This window comes from Ursus americanus, chromosome 1 (assembly GCF_024610735.1).
Source record: "Ursus americanus isolate L20-20 chromosome 1, mUrsAme1.1.p, whole genome shotgun sequence".
Taxonomy (NCBI): domain Eukaryota; kingdom Metazoa; phylum Chordata; class Mammalia; order Carnivora; family Ursidae; genus Ursus; species Ursus americanus.
In genome coordinates this window covers 40,497,789-40,516,387 of record NC_142127.1, presented here as the reverse complement: position 1 = coordinate 40,516,387, position 18,599 = coordinate 40,497,789, and the positions used below count along the sequence as shown (strand labels likewise).

General features: G+C 34.6%; 1 protein-coding gene across 7 annotated transcripts in view; it reads right to left on the bottom strand.

Moving 5' to 3' along the window:
• Nucleotides 1-971: 971 nt before the first annotated feature.
• Nucleotides 972-18,599, bottom strand: part of TANK (TRAF family member associated NFKB activator) — an 87,386-nt gene continuing 69,758 nt past the window's right edge. For all 7 annotated transcript variants that reach the window (XM_045780857.2, XM_045780851.2, XM_045780843.2 and 4 more), the window contains 4 exons: nucleotides 11,755-11,831; nucleotides 11,009-11,124; nucleotides 5,251-5,831; nucleotides 972-1,802 (listed from right to left, as the gene is read on the bottom strand). In XM_045780857.2, coding sequence (XP_045636813.1) covers nucleotides 1,623-1,802; nucleotides 5,251-5,831; nucleotides 11,009-11,124; nucleotides 11,755-11,831 — 954 coding nt within the window. In that variant the 3' untranslated portion in view covers nucleotides 972-1,622. The remainder of the gene's footprint in view (nucleotides 1,803-5,250; nucleotides 5,832-11,008; nucleotides 11,125-11,754; nucleotides 11,832-18,599) is intronic.

Sequence of the window (18,599 nt, the reverse complement as noted above, 5' to 3'; positions counted from 1 at the left end):
CTTTTAACTTGAGTCACTTTCTTGGCTACCATTTCCTTTGGTTATCAGCAGGCTAGTAGATGGCAACTGTGCGAGAGGGACTCTTTCTCTTCTACAAAAGGAGAAGGAAAAAGAATCCCCATTCGCGAGATAGGTATATTCAGGCTGGTACAGGCTGAGAAGTTTTTATTTTTAATTTTGTGTCTGTGGGGGGAGGGGTAAGTGAGAGGCGAGGCTGGGTGCGTGGGAGGTAGGGAAGAGACTTGGCTAATTGTCTAGGTATTTCCATTCAGCCCCAGTGGCAATGGAGGAAAGATGTACATGTCTCAGAATCCTTCACAGTGAATGCCTAATAATCGCTATGTCACCTTGGTGAGGAAGATGTCAACATGATGTGCTTGGCACCCTGAGAAGTTGAGGCACCATTCTCATTCTTCCAGGAGTTAAGGCTCTTTACTGTGACACAGAGGCCTCTCAAATCCCCCCATCCTAAAACCCTCCAATCTTTAAAAACACTTACTCCAAAGAAGGTTTAAATTCCTGTTTTGAGAGTTGCAAATCAATGTTCACTTTCTAAAATGGAAGCCATGCCTCAAACACTTTAAAAAATCGGAGGCAAAGGAAAACCTAAAGAACAATCACCATAGGGAAGAAAAATGGAAGAGAAATCTCATTTCAAACAAAATTTTGCAGCCTGCTGATTTGGTACCCTCTCTCAAATGTCTTCCAGTGGCCATCAATCAGGTGCTGACAATGAATAATAAATTTCTGAACAACAATGTAAACATCTTATAATATGAATCAATAAATGTGGATAGTCCTTACAGGGCTTTAGATTTGCTCTCAGGAAATACAAACATGTTTCTTTAGCAAGTTTAGTTTGAAAAATAATTTTTAAATTCAAAGTGATCTAGTACTCATAATTAAATATCACCAGATCTGATAATATCCTCTATAATTAGAAAACATGAATGTTATAAACTTTCCCAAAATGTGATTTATTCCTTTATTTTTTTTCACTCAGGATCAAAGAACACATTTAATGATCACAACATAAGCAACTTTTTAAATATTTAACTCATCTCATCATGTAGCTATACACACAGTAAAATTTAAAACCATGTATATTATTTAACAAAACAATATAAAGTGTTTAAATAATTCTACCAGTGATTTTATCACTCGGCAACAAATGTCTCAGGTTTGGTATCTACTTAGACATTCATGTTGTCTGCTGTTCTGTATCATAGGTTTATTAAAAAAAAAATCACCTATAGCATAAATAATCTAATTTGCAGGTGAAAAACCTATAAACATTTGATGTCACCAAATTCAATAGATCTAACTAGAAATCCAAGCAATAAGCTTAGATATTTGAAACAAACATAAATTAAGGTAATGAACACTGTAAACATGAATACAATGAATTAGTTATATACAGAATGATCTTTTAAAAGATAATAAAAGACAGTTACAATGCAAGTTTAGAAAAAAACTCAAATAGCTGTGACATAGCTATTTTTCAATAAATGATCTTCAACTAAGTTTGCAATCAAGTATTTATAGTATTACAAACCCAAGATCATCACATGGAACTTGACGATCACATAGAATCATCACACAGAACTGTTTTCAAATGCATCTTAAGTCTCCCCATTAAAGTGTGAATTAAGATGCCGGAGGAAATCCCCCCTGGATGTAATGGATGGTGGGAAAACTGCTTGACAGAATTCACATACTCGAGGTATATGCAGTTCTGAGCCTGTGTCACTTAGTACCGATGACAAGTCACTGTCTTGATTAGAAAAGGGCTTCCAAATGGGCTGCAGGAAACAAACAAAAACATCTTCTGTTATTTGTATTTAAAATCAACTTACAATGAATTTCAAATTCAAATTTTTTGTGTGGGTTATGTGCATAAACACAAAATAGCCTTATACGAAAGCAAATTACCTTTCCATAGCACTAGCATGAAGACATGACTCAATTCTCTTTTCATTAAGGGCACAGCTCAACTTTGATTAAAGAGTCACCTAAAATCCATACACACACTTTATCTTCACATATTTAAAAATTTTCCAGTTATACCTCCAGCAGATTTTAATACCAGTTATCACAACAGCAGTAGTTTTGGAACAACAGACAATAATTAACACTTTCTGAAAATTAAATTCTATCTTTTCTATTTTCCAGCAGAAGCCTTAAGTTATGGGGCTCTTTTAATACACAGTACACGAGACATGAGGTGTGTAAACTGGCATTTTGATCAAGAGCCCTTTAAATTTTGCTATTTATAAGCAAATACACAATGAATAAAACATACAGGAATAAGTGTAGTTTTGGTTTTAGAAAAGGAATTTTTAAAGTACTAAACAAATTCCACTGATCAGTTGTTTTTTGAAACCTCAAATATTTAATCATCCAACAAAATCTAACATGGGATCCATTCTTTTGATTTAGTTTGCTCTTGTTACACAGTGCATCGTTTTGCTTTCTTTCTTGTGACTGAGTACAGTGAAACTTGTCAATAGCTGCCTAATTAAAGTATGGAAAATCACAATTCAACACAACTGTCTCCATTATAAGCAAGACTTAATTTCTGAAAATACTGCATTTATTCCTTCTAAAAAAATATCTAGCAGGGCAAGAAAAAACATTTAGTTCAATAGTAGGTGCTCAATAAATGTTTGTTGACTGGAATATCTTACTTTCCTGAAATATTATAAACCAAATTATTTAAAAAATTTGCTTTCTTGTATACCTTGACACAGCTAATTTCTGATACTTTGAGGAGAATCACCTCAAAAAGTCAATTTAAAGAGACCCCTTTGGGCTCCTACTGCGAATATGTTTTTATAGTAACAGCCTAGTCCAACACCTGATACAGTGTTAGTTTTCATTCCCTTAACCAATCTCTTTCATTCTAGTTAACCAATCATTTACAACAAACAGTGTATTACTGATTGAAGCATTTGAGTTTCACGACATCACTGTCTTCTTATAAACATTTTACTGGACAGCTGCGTACAGTTGGTGTAAATATACAAAGTCTGTCTAGGCACCGAGATACATTCAAATATTAGAGCAGAGGCTTATAATAACATTGACAAAGTCATTCCCTTTTTAAGAAGTGACAATTTTATCACAAAAAATAGTAACATTAAAAATATTTATTTTAAAATTTGGGATTATTTTCTTTACAAAATATGATTAAAAACAGCAGTAACAACACTGAGTATATAAGCAAAAATAAGTTAGAGTTAACCAGATTTAAATTTTACTGTTTGCAGTTTAAACAAAAAGTAAAAGTGATTAATGTGCATCACTTTAATGGGAAACTGATATAGATATAAATAAAAGACTGTTTCATTAAAGACAATTCTTATTTAAGATCTATACAACACTAAGAAATAAGCTTAGAAGCACTTTAGCTTCTACATTTGGTGAGCCAATCTTCTACTGCAAATTTATCTTCAAAGTCCATGTTTATCCTTCTCTATTAGGAGTTACTGGTTCAGATTTTCAGATTTGATCTTTTCATAGACTTCAGTTGGGACCCCACTCACTGACTCAGCAAAAGTAGGAAGAAAAGAAAATCACATAGAGCAAAAATAAGCAGATATATTTTAGGCTTTGTTATGACAGCTGAATGTATAAAAAAGTAGTAGTAGTGATTGATATAAAATAAAAATCTGAAACATGTAACCTCAAATTTTCACTTCTCTTTGTCATTACCAACAATTCAAGAATTTTGTATTTATTATATTAGCTTTATTAATACAAATAAAAAGGCAAAATGTTTTCAAAAATTAAGAAATATTCTTTCTATCCTAAACTGCAACGTGGCCTTCAAAACAAACTAATTTCTTTGCCTTTTCTGCCAAAATATCAATTATCTAACCTTATGCCCCATGTCTTGTGACAGCTCAACACCAATTCTCCTGCATTTTTTAAGCTGAATACTTTTCCATCAAGTTGTAATCACATACCAGCTGTTTCCCTTGCTGTAGCATAGAAAGCAAATGCACAATGCAGGGTGCCATCTACTGAAACATGAACGCACAGACTAACTAGTAAAAGAACAAGCAAGAGATATAATGGGGAAAAAAGTAACAAGCATTAGAACCGACGCACTTCACAGCTCCACAGGAATTCTATTTGTAATAAAAGAAATTGTTTAATTTGTTTCATTTAGTAGTAACTATAACTGAGACTATGATGTGAAATAAGGCACAATGTAGAACATAAGTGAGTTTATAATTAAAGCTTACTGTCAGAGATGCCTAGTTTCCCCCACTACTAAAATACCACAGCTTGACTACTGCCTCCTTTGTATGCTGATTTAGAAGTCTGTAACCTATACGAGTACTTAGAAAGCCAAAGGGTATTCATCAAGTTGTTGGATTTTTAAAAATAAGTATCTCAAGGCAAAGAGAAATTAAACAAATGTGTGCAAATTATATAGATATTTACACCATTCTGCATTTTCACAAGCTTCTGCTTATTGTAACAATTATATATTTTCATTTGCCTTCAGAGGCATTAATTTTTGTTTTTGTTCTTTTAAACTAAGCACCATTCTCTGATAGAACCTGGATAAACGGGAGGGTAGTAGTGGATGGGGGGGGCTGTAAGTAGTGTGTGAGCTTTAGAAACATTGAAGTGTTTGATTAAAATCATACATATGCAGAGACTATTTAAAAAATATATTAGGCTGCATGTTCATTGCCAGATTAGAAACCAAAACCAAACCCTACGGATCTACGTACTGTATAACTAGAATGTAATGGAAGTATTAGGTGAAAGACAGTTCACTTATTTTGATAAATAGGAATACACGATGCAATTATTTACTTAAAAACATGCATTCTTGTAAAGAGGAATATGACACGCACAAACTTTTTAATAAAAAAATGTCATTTGTTTCACAGTATGAAATTTAACAAAGAATCCTATTGTAACACTGATGCTGAGTAAAAAGCTTTGAATAAGGGACTAAGAAAGTGACACACACTAGGTACGGACAAAGCTGACATGTATTTTAAAATGTGCCCTACATTTTAAGGTACTTCATAATAGAGCTTTACCATATTCAGCTTCTCAAATTTCATGTCATTTATTATAGGACCTGGGTTTTTTATTAAAACCCTTAACTGTAGCTAGTCATTAGTTTAAGAAGGATGACTGATAACCTAAAAAAGATGCATATCTGTGCATGTATGGCAAAATGTGTGTTCACACATAATATATTTGTTAATGCAAAACGGTTACCTGCTGTGGTCCTCGGATAGCTTTTCCCGGGGAATCAAGTGAAGCAAAAGGTGCATCAGACGGGTCCTGAAGTGGTAATGTATTTACATATAATGCATTATGGTTTCCAGGTGGCAAACACGGAGCTCTATCCAGAGTTGTCCTGATACACGTGTTTACAAGATTGGAAGGTTTTGTTTTGTCAGTTGTTTTAAGGTTTTGTATAGCTGATGCTATGGGGTCAATTCCCTGAATTTCAAATAAAGTTTCTTCTGTTTTAACAAAGTTTCCCGGGTTGTCTCTGAACTCCATATTAAATTTATCCTGGCATGCTGCCTCAGATGTGACAGGACCAAGGATGTTGGGTCTTTCTGGAGTACTATGTAAGAAAGTAGAGTCATTGTCCGTAGGTGGAAACTTGACATTGAATTTAGAAAGTGAGTCGAAAGAGGTATCTTCCTCCTCTCGGCCCAGTCCTCTCGGTGTGACAGATGTGACGCATGGTGCACCTCTATTTATATCCTCTTTAGCCTGAGGCTTAAACAGCGCTTCTTGTTTCTCTGTTTTGTCCGTACACTGTACAGGGAGAGAGCACTGTGTTTCTGCAAGGAAAAGAGCACAAAAGGAAAACAGTTGCATTCCAATCATTCTTAAAAATCTCAATGTTCAATTAGCTTTGGACAGATGATAAATATTATTTTCTCTATCAGTTTGTATAGCAACTGAAGACAACTGGGATTTTTTACATTTGCTACCACCTTCCACAGGAATATTAGCAGTCTCCAGTGGGTGAATGGGAACCTAGCTTATTAGTCACGGCTAAACTACTTTGTCTTCTCCTAGGTCTTTGCTGTAAGCTTTGCATCTTGTTCACAGTTATACTGCTCTATGCTTAAAAAACATTTGCTTGTAGTGTATACATTTAAACATTTTGTCAGTAATGGAAGCTGCAACTGTGAGCTTGCTTAGACAAATAAGTTGTTAAAAAGGAAAATCCTTACTAGGCCTATATAACATTATACAGGTTAAGAATCTACATGAATTAGGCCATTTATTACCCCTAATATCACCGTGTGACAAAGTGTCTCACCAATCAATTTGGCCATTGTATAGTCTCAATAACCCATGTGAGGGAGTAGCAGTGGTGGGGGTTGGGGAGGAAGAAGGCAGCAGAGGCAAAAGAAGGATGAAATTTTGGGATGCATGTTCAGAAAACTGCATGTGAATATATAATCCTCTCATTTTATATACAGGCCTCTGAAGCTAGTAGGTAGATATCAGGTAGATATCATGGCCTCTGCAGCTCATTTAACTAGAAGCTCCTTATCCAACAAATTCAGCTCTCTAGAACAAATTCAGCTCTCTAGGACACAGGCAAAAGCTAGAAAGTAAGTAAATAGAGCTTCTGAGGAGTCAGAATTAGAGCCAAAAGGCCCACAGATACATGCATTTTGCTCTTATTCTCTTTTTAGATTTATTCTAACGAGCATGATGATATTTCCCTAGCTCAGAGCTGGTTAGAAGCAGCAAATTAAAAGGTAGGGACAGGATTTGTTGAAGACAGATATAGATATCAACAAGAGCTGAAAGCATGAGAGGAGACAAGAAAAAAGCAGATATAAGAACTCAGAAAACACTATAATCTGATGTAGGACCAATAAGGGCTACATCTCTCAACGCAAAAAAACAAGGATCAAAGCACTCTCCATGTCGATGATCCTGAGACATCAGAAAACGCTAAACTGTGCTCCACAATCTTACCTAGGAAGACAGTAAGGCTGGAGACTGGTAATGTGTCATTTTCATTAAACGGACAAAAGGTAGAAATTAAAAAAAAAAAAATCAGCACTTTAAAAGGTAGTCATCAGAGGAGTTGGACCTTCACAAAAGGAGGCTTTCCCAAGGATGCTGGCTGAAACAGAGCATGCCCTGCACAATTCTGTCCAGGTTAGTGGCCAGTTAACAAATGTCCGTTCCTTTCCCTCTGGTCCTGGCACTCTCATCACACCTTTCCATGTTTTGCCACAGCACTTTCTGACACAAGATATTTTCTGCTTGGACATGATGGTAGTACAGTGCAACCAACTTCTTTGGTTTACCTTCTTATATACCTACTACCTCTCTTTAGTACGTACCACCTTATCTTATTGGATTACAACAGCCTTTGAACTGCTTCTTTGCCTCTAAAATTTAGCTCATATCCAATCCATTCTCTACAGTGCTCCCTATTTTTTTCTAAAGTACAAATCTGGTCATTTTTACCTTCCTAATAAAATCTTTTCATGGCTCTCCAAAGCCTCATCCCTCAGAAAAGTCATATAAAACTGTTTATGACTGGCCCTTGGTCCTCTCCACGCTCTCACCTTTCGCCACAACTATAATGGTGGGGAACTTTGTACAGTTCTCTGAAATAGCCAAGCTTTCCTGTCTTTGGGCCTTTGTACACGCTGTGCAGACTGCCGGAAGTGTCCTCTCTGACTACTCTTTAACTCTTATTTGTCCCTCATTTCTTGGTATAGACATTAATTTCTCCGGATAGCTCTCTCTGGCTCCCCAAGTCTGGTTTAGGCATGATTCTTGGGTGCCCTGAGGGTTAAACACTTTGCATTATGTTTCCAAGTATACTGTTCTTGCTCCCATTAAAGTAGGTTTCTTAAGATCAACTGTTTTGTTTCCCACTTAACCCCAGTACCCTGTCCAGTGCCTGGCACAGAGTATGTCCTCAATAAATGTATTCTAAATGAATTTATATTCTGTTCCCAACAGAGCCTAGCAGGATAATCTACATTCACTAGACAATCTATGTGTGATGGGGAGTGGTGCAGTAACTGAGACCAAGCTCAACTGTTTGGCAGGATTTCTTTGTCCTTGGAGGTGTCTTAAAGTCCATTAACTCTAGTTATTTTTCCTGATAGTAGACTTAAGAGTAGCAGGAAATTCTAGGAAACAGTACTTTCTTTGTAAGTAATATTTGCTAACTGCAAAAAGCAAATCAGGAAAATCAACTGCTGAGGTAACCGAATTCTCTAACACGTGAGGAGGAAAGGCTTATCAAAACGATCTTCACAAGAACAGGGAGAATGATGATGACGAATCTGCTGCCGCTGCTAATGACAACTATTAACATTAACTGCACTTCTACATGCCATGCACTGTTATAATCATTGTATCTGCCTTCGTTCATTTCATACTCAAAATAGCCACCTGGTAGGCACTGTATTTTCCCCACTTTACATGTGAAGAAACTGAGACATGAAGAAATTACTTCCAAGGCTACACAGCTAATGAATGAGTGGTAGGTCTGGCACTGGGACCCAGGCAACCTAATTCTAGAGCCTGTGCTCTGAAACATTATGCTAAATCAAACACGCTGCTTTCTATATATATTGAAGAGTCCCCCAAATGATAGAAATGTGTTCTGAATTTCTTTTCCAGTAGTTGACCTATCGCCCTTGTGAACAAAACCTGGAAAACTCAAAACAGCTATAATAAAGCAGGTATTTTCTTTTGGTATAGCTCGTGGGCATACCTCAGCCACATTAAAATAATTTTCTGAATTAACCTGTTCAAGCAATGAGTTACTATAAAAAAAGAATTAACGAGGTACATAAAAGTACTTGTCATCCTGACACTATACTGAGAAACATGATCAGGTGGAGCAAACTGCTTTTCTATTTTGTTTATTTCAAGAACACTTATTTGTGCAGGAAAAAAAAAACACCACCAAAATGAGAAACGTTTTTAGATTTCTAAATTTTAAGTACAGGCTGTCCATTTAGACTTCTTCTTAGTTTAATTACTTTATATACTGACAAAACAAAAAGATCTGATGGTTGTTTGTAACCTGCAATCCTATATTCTACTCTTGTGATCTCTCTTGAAATAGGATCCTCCTTTATGGACCAAATAATACTTTTTACGAAGCCACATTTGCTTAAACATACATTTTATCTTTATCCCTTCTCAAGGCTATTGCTGTAAGTGAATGAGAGAAAAAAGGAAATGTACAATTCTACTAACTCAGCAATTTTTCATGAATCATATGTTTATCTAAAAGTAAAAGTCAAATTTTCACAAAAAATAACATGAGGACAATAACGCTAATTTCCAGCTGTATTATGCAAATCACATTTGAAATGCTTTCTTTATATTTTTATTCAATGCAATGTTCATCCTTAAAAAGTCTGAATAGTCATCTTTTTCCAAAATATTTTTCTTTCTTTCCCTTTTTGACCTACTACTACCAGAATAATACTTAATATTTTGGTTTTTGTTTGGACCCACCAAACTTCACTGGAGTCTGTGGCGCACAGATCTAAAATATTTTAAGAATAATGTTGTATTTTTTATTTGTGACACATTTAATATAAAACACAAAAATAACATTAAGAAGCAGTTTTAGTGGGGAAGAAATTGAAGTTAAACACTCAGTGTTCTAGTTGACAGATACATACTCAGATTTAGACCTGTGCAATTTAAAAATGGTCAAAGTATTAAGCCATTGATAACGGGGTAGGTTCTCTGTGTAACAATGAATATATCACCATTACAGTGTTTTGATAAGATGCTGATGTTAAAAAAATCATGTTTATGAATTCTACATACCACATCTCTATAGCTAGTACATTTTAAATAAAAATAATTCTTTTACTTCAGAAGTACTTAGTGCATTTAGCTTACACAAAAGATCAACTTCTCATGAAAATGACAAAGACTCAGGTGAAAGAACTAGAGTTCTTTTTGGGGAGGTAGAAGGGAGGGAGGGGAAGAAATAAATTATGTCTGTCTACACAGATTGTTTTGTTTCTCTACCACACTGTGTGCCTTTTCTGAAAATAAAATGGTAGTAGTATGCAAAAAGTGAATTTACACTATAAAATGATTTCTAAATAGCCTAGATATAAGAGCTGTTAGAAATGGAAAGTGATCTTTAATTAAAGGGGTATTAGCACTGCTGCAACATCTTTCAGAGTGAAAACTGTAAATCACATCTCTTGGGAATTGAATGCAGAATATCTCAAATCACAAAGGTAAAGGAGAGTTTATCATTTCAAATGATCAGTTTACCTTCCTTTTGTTTACAGAAGTGCTTGGTAGCCAGATTCAATCCCTGGTATTTTGCTATTCATATGAACGACTGAAGCAAACACCAGTTCAGGGTTTTAGGAAAGGGTAAAGGTTTTAAAAAACACACCATATCACATGTGTAAAACAGATGTTCCTTTTAAGTTATATTTTATACTAAATTTGTACTTTGTATCTCCAACAGAACTGGCCTCACAAAATGAGAAATGTTTACTTCTTGAACCAAACTATAAAAATCCATAGCGTTCAATCAACTTTCAAGCAGAAGTTAAAAACAAACCTGACTTTTTAATTTTACTTAGCTCATATATGGTAGTACAGCTTCAGGCTGCATAGTAACCTATGAATTCATGTTTAATTAAACCCCCAAAGAGCAACTGAAAACTTTGAGAGATTTCCTATATTTGTTTTGTACTTTTTTCAAGGTGGGACTTCTCATTAAGATGATTAGCAATTACATCACTCAATTTTTTCTATATAGTCCCACACACAATAAAGAGAGAAAAAAGCCAATTATTAAATAATGTTGTAATACAGCACAGAACTTAGACAGCACTTACCCATTATGAGTGGTGTGAGGCGCAAACTGCAGATCCTTAGCACTTAATAAGCACTTAGAAATGTTTTCACAATCAAAAAGAAATAAATTTCTATCAATCAAATTAATATTATTGTGTGTTAAATCAAACCTTACCAGTTGCAGTGGCTGGTACGTTAAGTTTGCTTAAGTGGTCTTTTTGTGCTTTTGCTAGCATGCGTATCCTATGAAATTCTTCTTTTAGATCCTGGAAAGTCTTCTCTACATAAGCCCTAAAATTAAATATTTTAAAATATAAGGCTCTATCTTTAAATACTTTTTATCATTATTAAACTTAAATAGCACCATTTTATAAACCGCAAAATAATTACTGAAACGTTAAAGTTAAAAAAATTAATTTAAAATCCTAGAAAATGTCCTAAAGAACTACTCTAATGTTTGGAGAGCCAAGCACAAAGGCACAAAGAAAGCGATAAATTAAAAGTTCTAATACATACATGTAGCACAGATGAGCATATCTACTTGTTCATATATCACACTTTTGCTGGCTGTCTCATTCTCACGTTAGAAATTTCAATGTATTGATTTTTATTCTCAGTAAACATCTTAAATAGAAGAAAATTAAATGTTCCTCATTTTACATTAAAATCTGTCCATATAAAATGATGTGGCCATAATACTTTGTCTATTAATTAGAGCTTTAATTTAGTTTTTAGACCCATCTCTGCTTTTCACTGTATGACTTACATACGTCATTTTAACATAGAGGAGCCTTGGGTTGGTCTCTTCTAGTTCTAAAATGCTGCTATTTTGTTACAATAGCAAAATTTTAAAATATGTAAATAAAAACATATTTCAGTATTTATGATTTTTAGAGTTGGCAAAAAAGGATATAGAACTACCTTTCATGGAATAAAGGAATGCCAAGACTCCTTGGTGAAGTTTCTTTTCTAGGAGAAGAAACCTCTTGTCTTCTTACCTTAAAGATACAAAAGAATTACCACTTTAAATTGCTTCTAAACTCAAATGAGAATGGGTTAACAGAAAATACAATGGAAAATTCATCTTCCTCATGGAGAAATAAATTTAGGTAGCTTACAGATTATATACATAGATTTTTTTTTCTTTAAATGAGAACAATCAGGGAAAAAGGAAAATTAAGGTAGAAAAACAGGATGGAGACAAGAAGTATTTCTGGTAGCTTCTGTAATTACTATTTCCAGTACTGACAATTCAAGAACTTTCCTCAAATTCAAGTACTGACTGAAATTGTTACTCTTGATTATCAAGCACCTGGTATGACCAGCAACTAGGGAAAAAAATACCTGTGTGTATGGTGTATTTACTTCTTTCCCATTATTGGCCTATATGTTTAAATCAATGTCTTTGTATTTTGTTATGGATTCTTTGCTGAGGAATGCAGCTATATTTAGAGGAAGAAAGAAAAACAAGCTACAGCACCTTAGCATTTAACAAGCATTTTAAAGATAGCACAATGATGTATTTAAGCTACTTTCTGAAGCTAAGTTCTTGCCTTTCACTCCCACCCTGTGGCTTATCCTGGTATTACATTTATTCTGACACCTAAAAGTCAACATTAAAGAACATGTAGTAAATCCACTGTACGGTTTAGATTTTAAAACAATCTTTAATCATACCTAGAAAACGTTGTGTATCTTCTAAAGGCATAAACTGACAAATTCAAAGATTTGAAAATGTCTTAATATTATACAATCATAAATTATAATTCTATCAAAAGTTTATAGGTCTTATTTAAGTTCAAACTGAAACTGTGGACAGTATTTAGCTACTTTTTAAGATTGAAGGTCATTGTAGCCATTATTAAAATGGATAATTTTATCTCACTGTTTCTTATCATCTGAGTATAACCCCTTTTAATCCTACTATTCAAAAAGTTCTTTCAGTTTTTTAGGAGTTTTATTTGTTAAGAAAAAGCCTTGATTCCAGTTTTTTTTTTATTATTATCTTCTCCAATTTATCTCAGTTTACTGCTCTACTTTTTTGGCTTTTTCTAAATAAGAGTGTTTGCTTAACATTTCTAAAATGGAGTAGTCCTTTAATTAGTAAAATAAAGTCTCGGCAACCCAAACAATTTGATTTTATATATTATATGTTGTCAGACTGCAGTAAAATAAATATCATTTGCTACTGCACACTTTTTGTCTGGCAAACATTTAGGCCATGTCTTCTTCTGGATTAAAAGTGTTTTACTGAGCTTGAAAAGCAGTCACATCAGAAGACATTTTACACTCAATTTCTTTTTAAAAGCAGTAGACAAGGATTTTCTTTTGTGTTATGTGCAATTAAAACATTCAATGGATTTTAGTGTGGACTAGGAAGAAAGGCAACATTTTAAAGATACCCAACCATTCAGGATGCCATAAGTATGAAAGCAAACTTTTTAAAAGATACTATATTAAGGGGCTTCTGGCTGGCTCAGTCAGTACAGCATGTGACTCTTGATCTTGGGGGTAATGACTTCAAGCCCCATGTTGGGTAGAGAGTTTACTAAAAAAATAACAAATAAAATGAAAGATACTAAATCTGTATCAACAAAATCAGAGAAGAAGTAATATTAAGAGAACAGATACATTTGACAATTTAGTGTTAAACAAATCAAAATATGTGATTAAACAAAATGATTAATCTCCTTTTAAAATTTACTACCAGAAATCCTCAGAATGAAACAAAATTATTTTATTAGGAGCCAGAAAGAACCAAAAAGAAGTAGAGTTGACTTCTGAACTATGTGGAATTAGAAGTGCCAACCCCTATGTATTAAAATCCATGTATAATTTTTGACTCCCCAAAAACTTAATTACCAATAGCCTACTACTGACCAGAAGACTTACTGATAACATAAATACTCTATTAACATATATTTTGTATGTTATATACTATATTTTTATAATAAAGTAAGCTAGAGAAAAGAAAATATTACAAAAATCATGAGGAAGAGAAAAAATAGTACTGTAATTATAAAAAAAAATCCACATAGAAGTAGACCCATTCAGTTCAAAACCTCTGTTGTTCAAAAGCCCGTTGTGTTCTGTTAAAAATGAAGATATTTACAGAAAAGACTGTAAAGACTATTCCAGTTTCCAAAGAACTGATTTGGGAATTAGTAACTGGAATGATTGCTTCTGATGTTAAAAGAACCCTTAAAAACAAGGGGGTTGGGATGGAGATGAGGAGATGAAGGTGAAGGAAAAGGGAGGAAAAGAATGATAGACTTCTTATGGTTTGGCGAATAACCTGTGTCAACCTACTTCTCTGACATTTAGATTTTTTAAAAAAAGATTTTATTTATGTATTTGAGAGACAGAGAGACGTGAAAACACACACACACACACACACACACACACACACACACACACACACAAAGTGGGGGCAGGGTGGGGGAGAGTGGCAGGGAGAGGGAGAAGCAGATTCCCTACTGAGCAGGGAACCCAACTAGGGGCTTGACCCCAGGACCCCGGGGTCATGACCTGAGCCGAAGGCTGATGCTTAACAGGCTGAGCCACCCAGGTGCCCCTCTGACATTTAGATTTGATAACTGGTGTGGGTGAATTTATCAGGAAAAGATTCCTCAGGTGTAATGGTAAGGGGTAAAGGGAGGATTCTCTTATTGAGAAATTTCCATGAAGTATGTAAATTTAAGGTCTTCAGCTTCTTTGGGATTAGGAACACAGTCCTGCTTACTATTATTTTTGTTATTCTTATTGAAGAAAAACATTACGATTGTACTAAGCAATACACTGCATCTTCTATCATTTACACCAAATAAATATCTTGATATAGTTCGAATGAAAATTTTAGGTCTCCAGCATACCAAGAAAAAATTTCAAAAGGGACCTTTTAACCTGTTAGTTTAACAAATGACAACAATGGCAAGCAGTTTTACACTGGGGTTTATCTAGAATGGGTATAGCATATCTATGCTATTTTCCATTGTAGCTATCTGACACAACTTTCTGAAAACAATCATTTATTTTTCAAAGGATGTAGAATTAAGTGTAGTCAATGGCAACTCCCAACACTCTCCCCAGAAACTCAAGACTTGCTTTTCAATGCTAAATTACTTTACTTAATGAAGACTATGCAGTTCCTAGAGCATCCCATAGAGTAAGCAAACATTAAAAGAGGTAACTTGTATTTTTCTTTCTATTCTCAACTATTATCCAAGCGGACCCTGCACTGCAGGACGCTGAAGTTACTGCAACTTCAAATAAGAAAGCAAGGGAACTTTGAACGTTATATTTTAGGAGGCTTTAAACGTTAAATCATTCAACAAATGAGTTTATTTTGAGGTACTAAAACTTAAAATACTTAACATTATAAACTGTTCCAAGTACTAGTTTGGAAATGCCGAACTTGTGGAATGAATACTGAAATAAGAGCTTTACACGTCGTACTTTTCATTTACACTTCCACTATGGCGCTGGATAAGTCATTCAACTAAATCATTAAGATAAACCCATTTTAAACAGTTGAAAGATGTTGTGAAATGATTCCTTAAATTGCCTCTTATGTGAATTGGGAGAATTTTGTTTTAGTGTAAATCAATTTAAGTTTCTCATAGATGGGTATCATATAAAAAATATATGTTCCAGGGCCAGTTGAATATGCAATATTTAAGGAGGGAAAAGAAAAAGTGGCTAATATTTTTGTTAGTCCCAAACCAGATTTATTCTTAATGCAAAGCTAATGGAAAACTTTTTCTGTGTGTTTGTGTTGGGAGTCCAGGATCTGTTAGATATCAACATCTTAAAGAAAGAAATGTAGATTTTCCCCAATGCTAGCCTTTTTTTATATTTAGCACTAAAAGTGAAAGTGTTTTATTCCTTTTAAAAACCAATTTGAAAAATAAGGAAATGAGTCACAATAACCAAAATATGGATTCAACCTAAGTGTCCATAATTGGATGAATGCATATAGAAAATGTGGTGTATATAAATATACAATGGAATATTGTACAGCTGACCCTTGAACAACATCAATTTGAACTGTGCAGGTCCACTTCTATGCAGATTTTTTTCAGTAAATACAGTACACTACTGTAAATGTATTTTCCTTATGATTTTCTTAATATTTTATTTTCTGTATTTTATTGTAAGAATACAGTATATAATACACATACAAAATATGTGTTAGTCGACTATGTTATCAGTAAGGCCTCTGGTCAATAGTAGGCTACTAGTAGTTATGTTTTTGGGGAGTCAAGTTATATGCAGATTTTCAACTATGTGGGGAGTCAGTCTCCCTAACCATATATATATATATATATACATATATACATATATATATATATATATACACACATACATATATACATATATATATATATATATACACACACACACATACACATTCACAATGAATATATCAACCTTAAAAAAAAAAAAAAGGAAATCATGTTGTTTGAGACAACATGGATGTGGAGGACATCATCCTCCCAACCAAGTACTAACCAGGCCCGACCCTGCTTAGCTTCCGAGATCAGATGAGATCAGGCGCGTTCAGGATGGTATGGCCGTAGACTGGAGGACATCATCCCAATGCAAAATACGGCAGGCACAGAAAGACAAATACTGCATGATCTCACTTATATGTGGACTCTAAAGAAGCCAAAATCATAGAAGTAGAGTAGAAGAGTAGAATGGTGGTTGTCAGGGTTTTTTTTGGGGTGGGGGGAGTTGTGGGGGATGTTGGTCAGAGAGTACAAAGTTTCATTTATGCAGGATGAATAAGTTCTGAAGATCTCATGTACAGCATGGTGATTATAGTTAATACTACCACATTGTGTACTTGAAATTTGTAAAAGAGTAAATCCTAAATGTATTCATCACAATGAAAAAGAAGATAACTATGTAAAGTGATGGATATGTTAATTGGCTTGACTATGGTAATCATTTCTTAATGTATACATGTATCAAAACATCATGTTGGGGGTGCCTGGGTGGCTCAGTCAGTTAAATGTCTGACTCTTGACTTCAGCTCAGGTCACAATCTCAGGGTCGTGAGATGGAGCCCCATCGGCGAGTTTGCTTGAAATTCTCTCTCTTCCTCTCCCTCTGCCCCTCCCAGCCCCCCCAAATAAATAAATCTTAAAAAAAAATAAGCCCATCATACTGTACACTGAAAATATATATATTTTCTATTTATTAATTATACCTCCATAAAGCTGGGGGAAAATGCAATAAAATTTAAATTCAAAATCATGTTTTTTCTTCAAAATTTTAAGCAACTGAGGTTAGGAAATTAAACTTTGTTATGAAACTTATAAAGATAATACTACATTCATTAATATAATGTATACTCTCTTATATAGAATATAAAGCTGAAAAGTCTAACATCGAATAAAGGTGTTAAGTTTGTAATGACACATTTTGAACTACAGCAATGATTATCATTCTATTCCAGTGTTCATATCAAAGATTCCCTCTAAAATTTAGTTGATGCAAAAGGAATATTTATTTTTAGGTGGCTCAGGCAACTGAGTGTAGCCAATATTTGATTTTGTTTCTGGATGAGGCTTAGAATTATGCCTTTTTTTAAAAAGTAGAATTACGACTTTATTTATTTATTTTAAAAGATTTTATTTATTTGAGACAGCAAGACTGTGGGGGAGGGACAGTGGGAGAGGGGCAAAGGAAGAGGGAGAAGCCAACTCCCCACCGAGCAGGGAGTCCCACTTGGGGCTCCATCCCAGGACCCCGAGATTATGACCTGAGCTGAAGGCAGATGCTTAACTGACTAAGCCACTCAGGTGCCCCTACAATTATGCTTTTATTTATTTATTTATTTTTAAAAAAGATTTTATTTATTTATTTGACAGAGAGAGAGGCAGTGAGAGAGGGAACATGGGCAGGGGGAGTGGGAGAGGAAGAAGGCTCCCAGCGGAGGGGCCTGATGTGGGGCTCGATCCCAGGATTCTGGGATCACGCCCTGAGTCGAAGGCAGACGCTTAACGACTGAGGCACTCAGGCGCCCCTAAAATTATGCTTTTAAAACAGAAAAGAGAACTATGCTCTTACTTGGAACAATGTAATCCCAAGAAATAGACCAAGGTGAGATAGGATGGATTAAAGGAAATATAAACTGTGGAATAGTTATAAATACTAGCTTGATAAAGTTTTCTACAGAAAAAGGAGAAATAGGGGTGTCTGGGTGGCTCAGCCAGTTAAGTGTCTGCCTTCGTCTCAGGTCATGATCCCAGGGTTCTGGGACCAAGCCCTTCACTGAGCCTCCCTGCTCAGCAGGGTGTCTTCTCCCTCTGCCCTTCCCACCTCTCCTGCATCTCCTCACATGCTCTTTCTCCCTGAAATAAAATCTTAAAAAAAGAAAAAAGAAAAAGGAGAAATAAATGAGCAATGAAAAAACAATCTGAAAACAAGAATTCACTTATCACTTAGATTACTGAAACTAACAATGAAATGTTAAAGGAGAAACTGAGGTTGAATATTTTCTTACCAGTTTTAGATATATTGAGACAAAGATGTTATGGTAAAGTCAAGTACTGGATATGGTTGAAACAGGGAGAAAGTGAGAATACGGCTGAGACAAGGAAGAGATTAAGGTGGAAAGAGCAACAAAAAAAATTACAAAAAGGAGGTTTGATGAGAATATAAAGGCATAGTAAAAGGAAAGTTCAAAGACAAAAGACAAATAAAAAATACAAGAAATTGTATTTAAGAATTTATGGCTGTGTGAAATCTACAGTTCT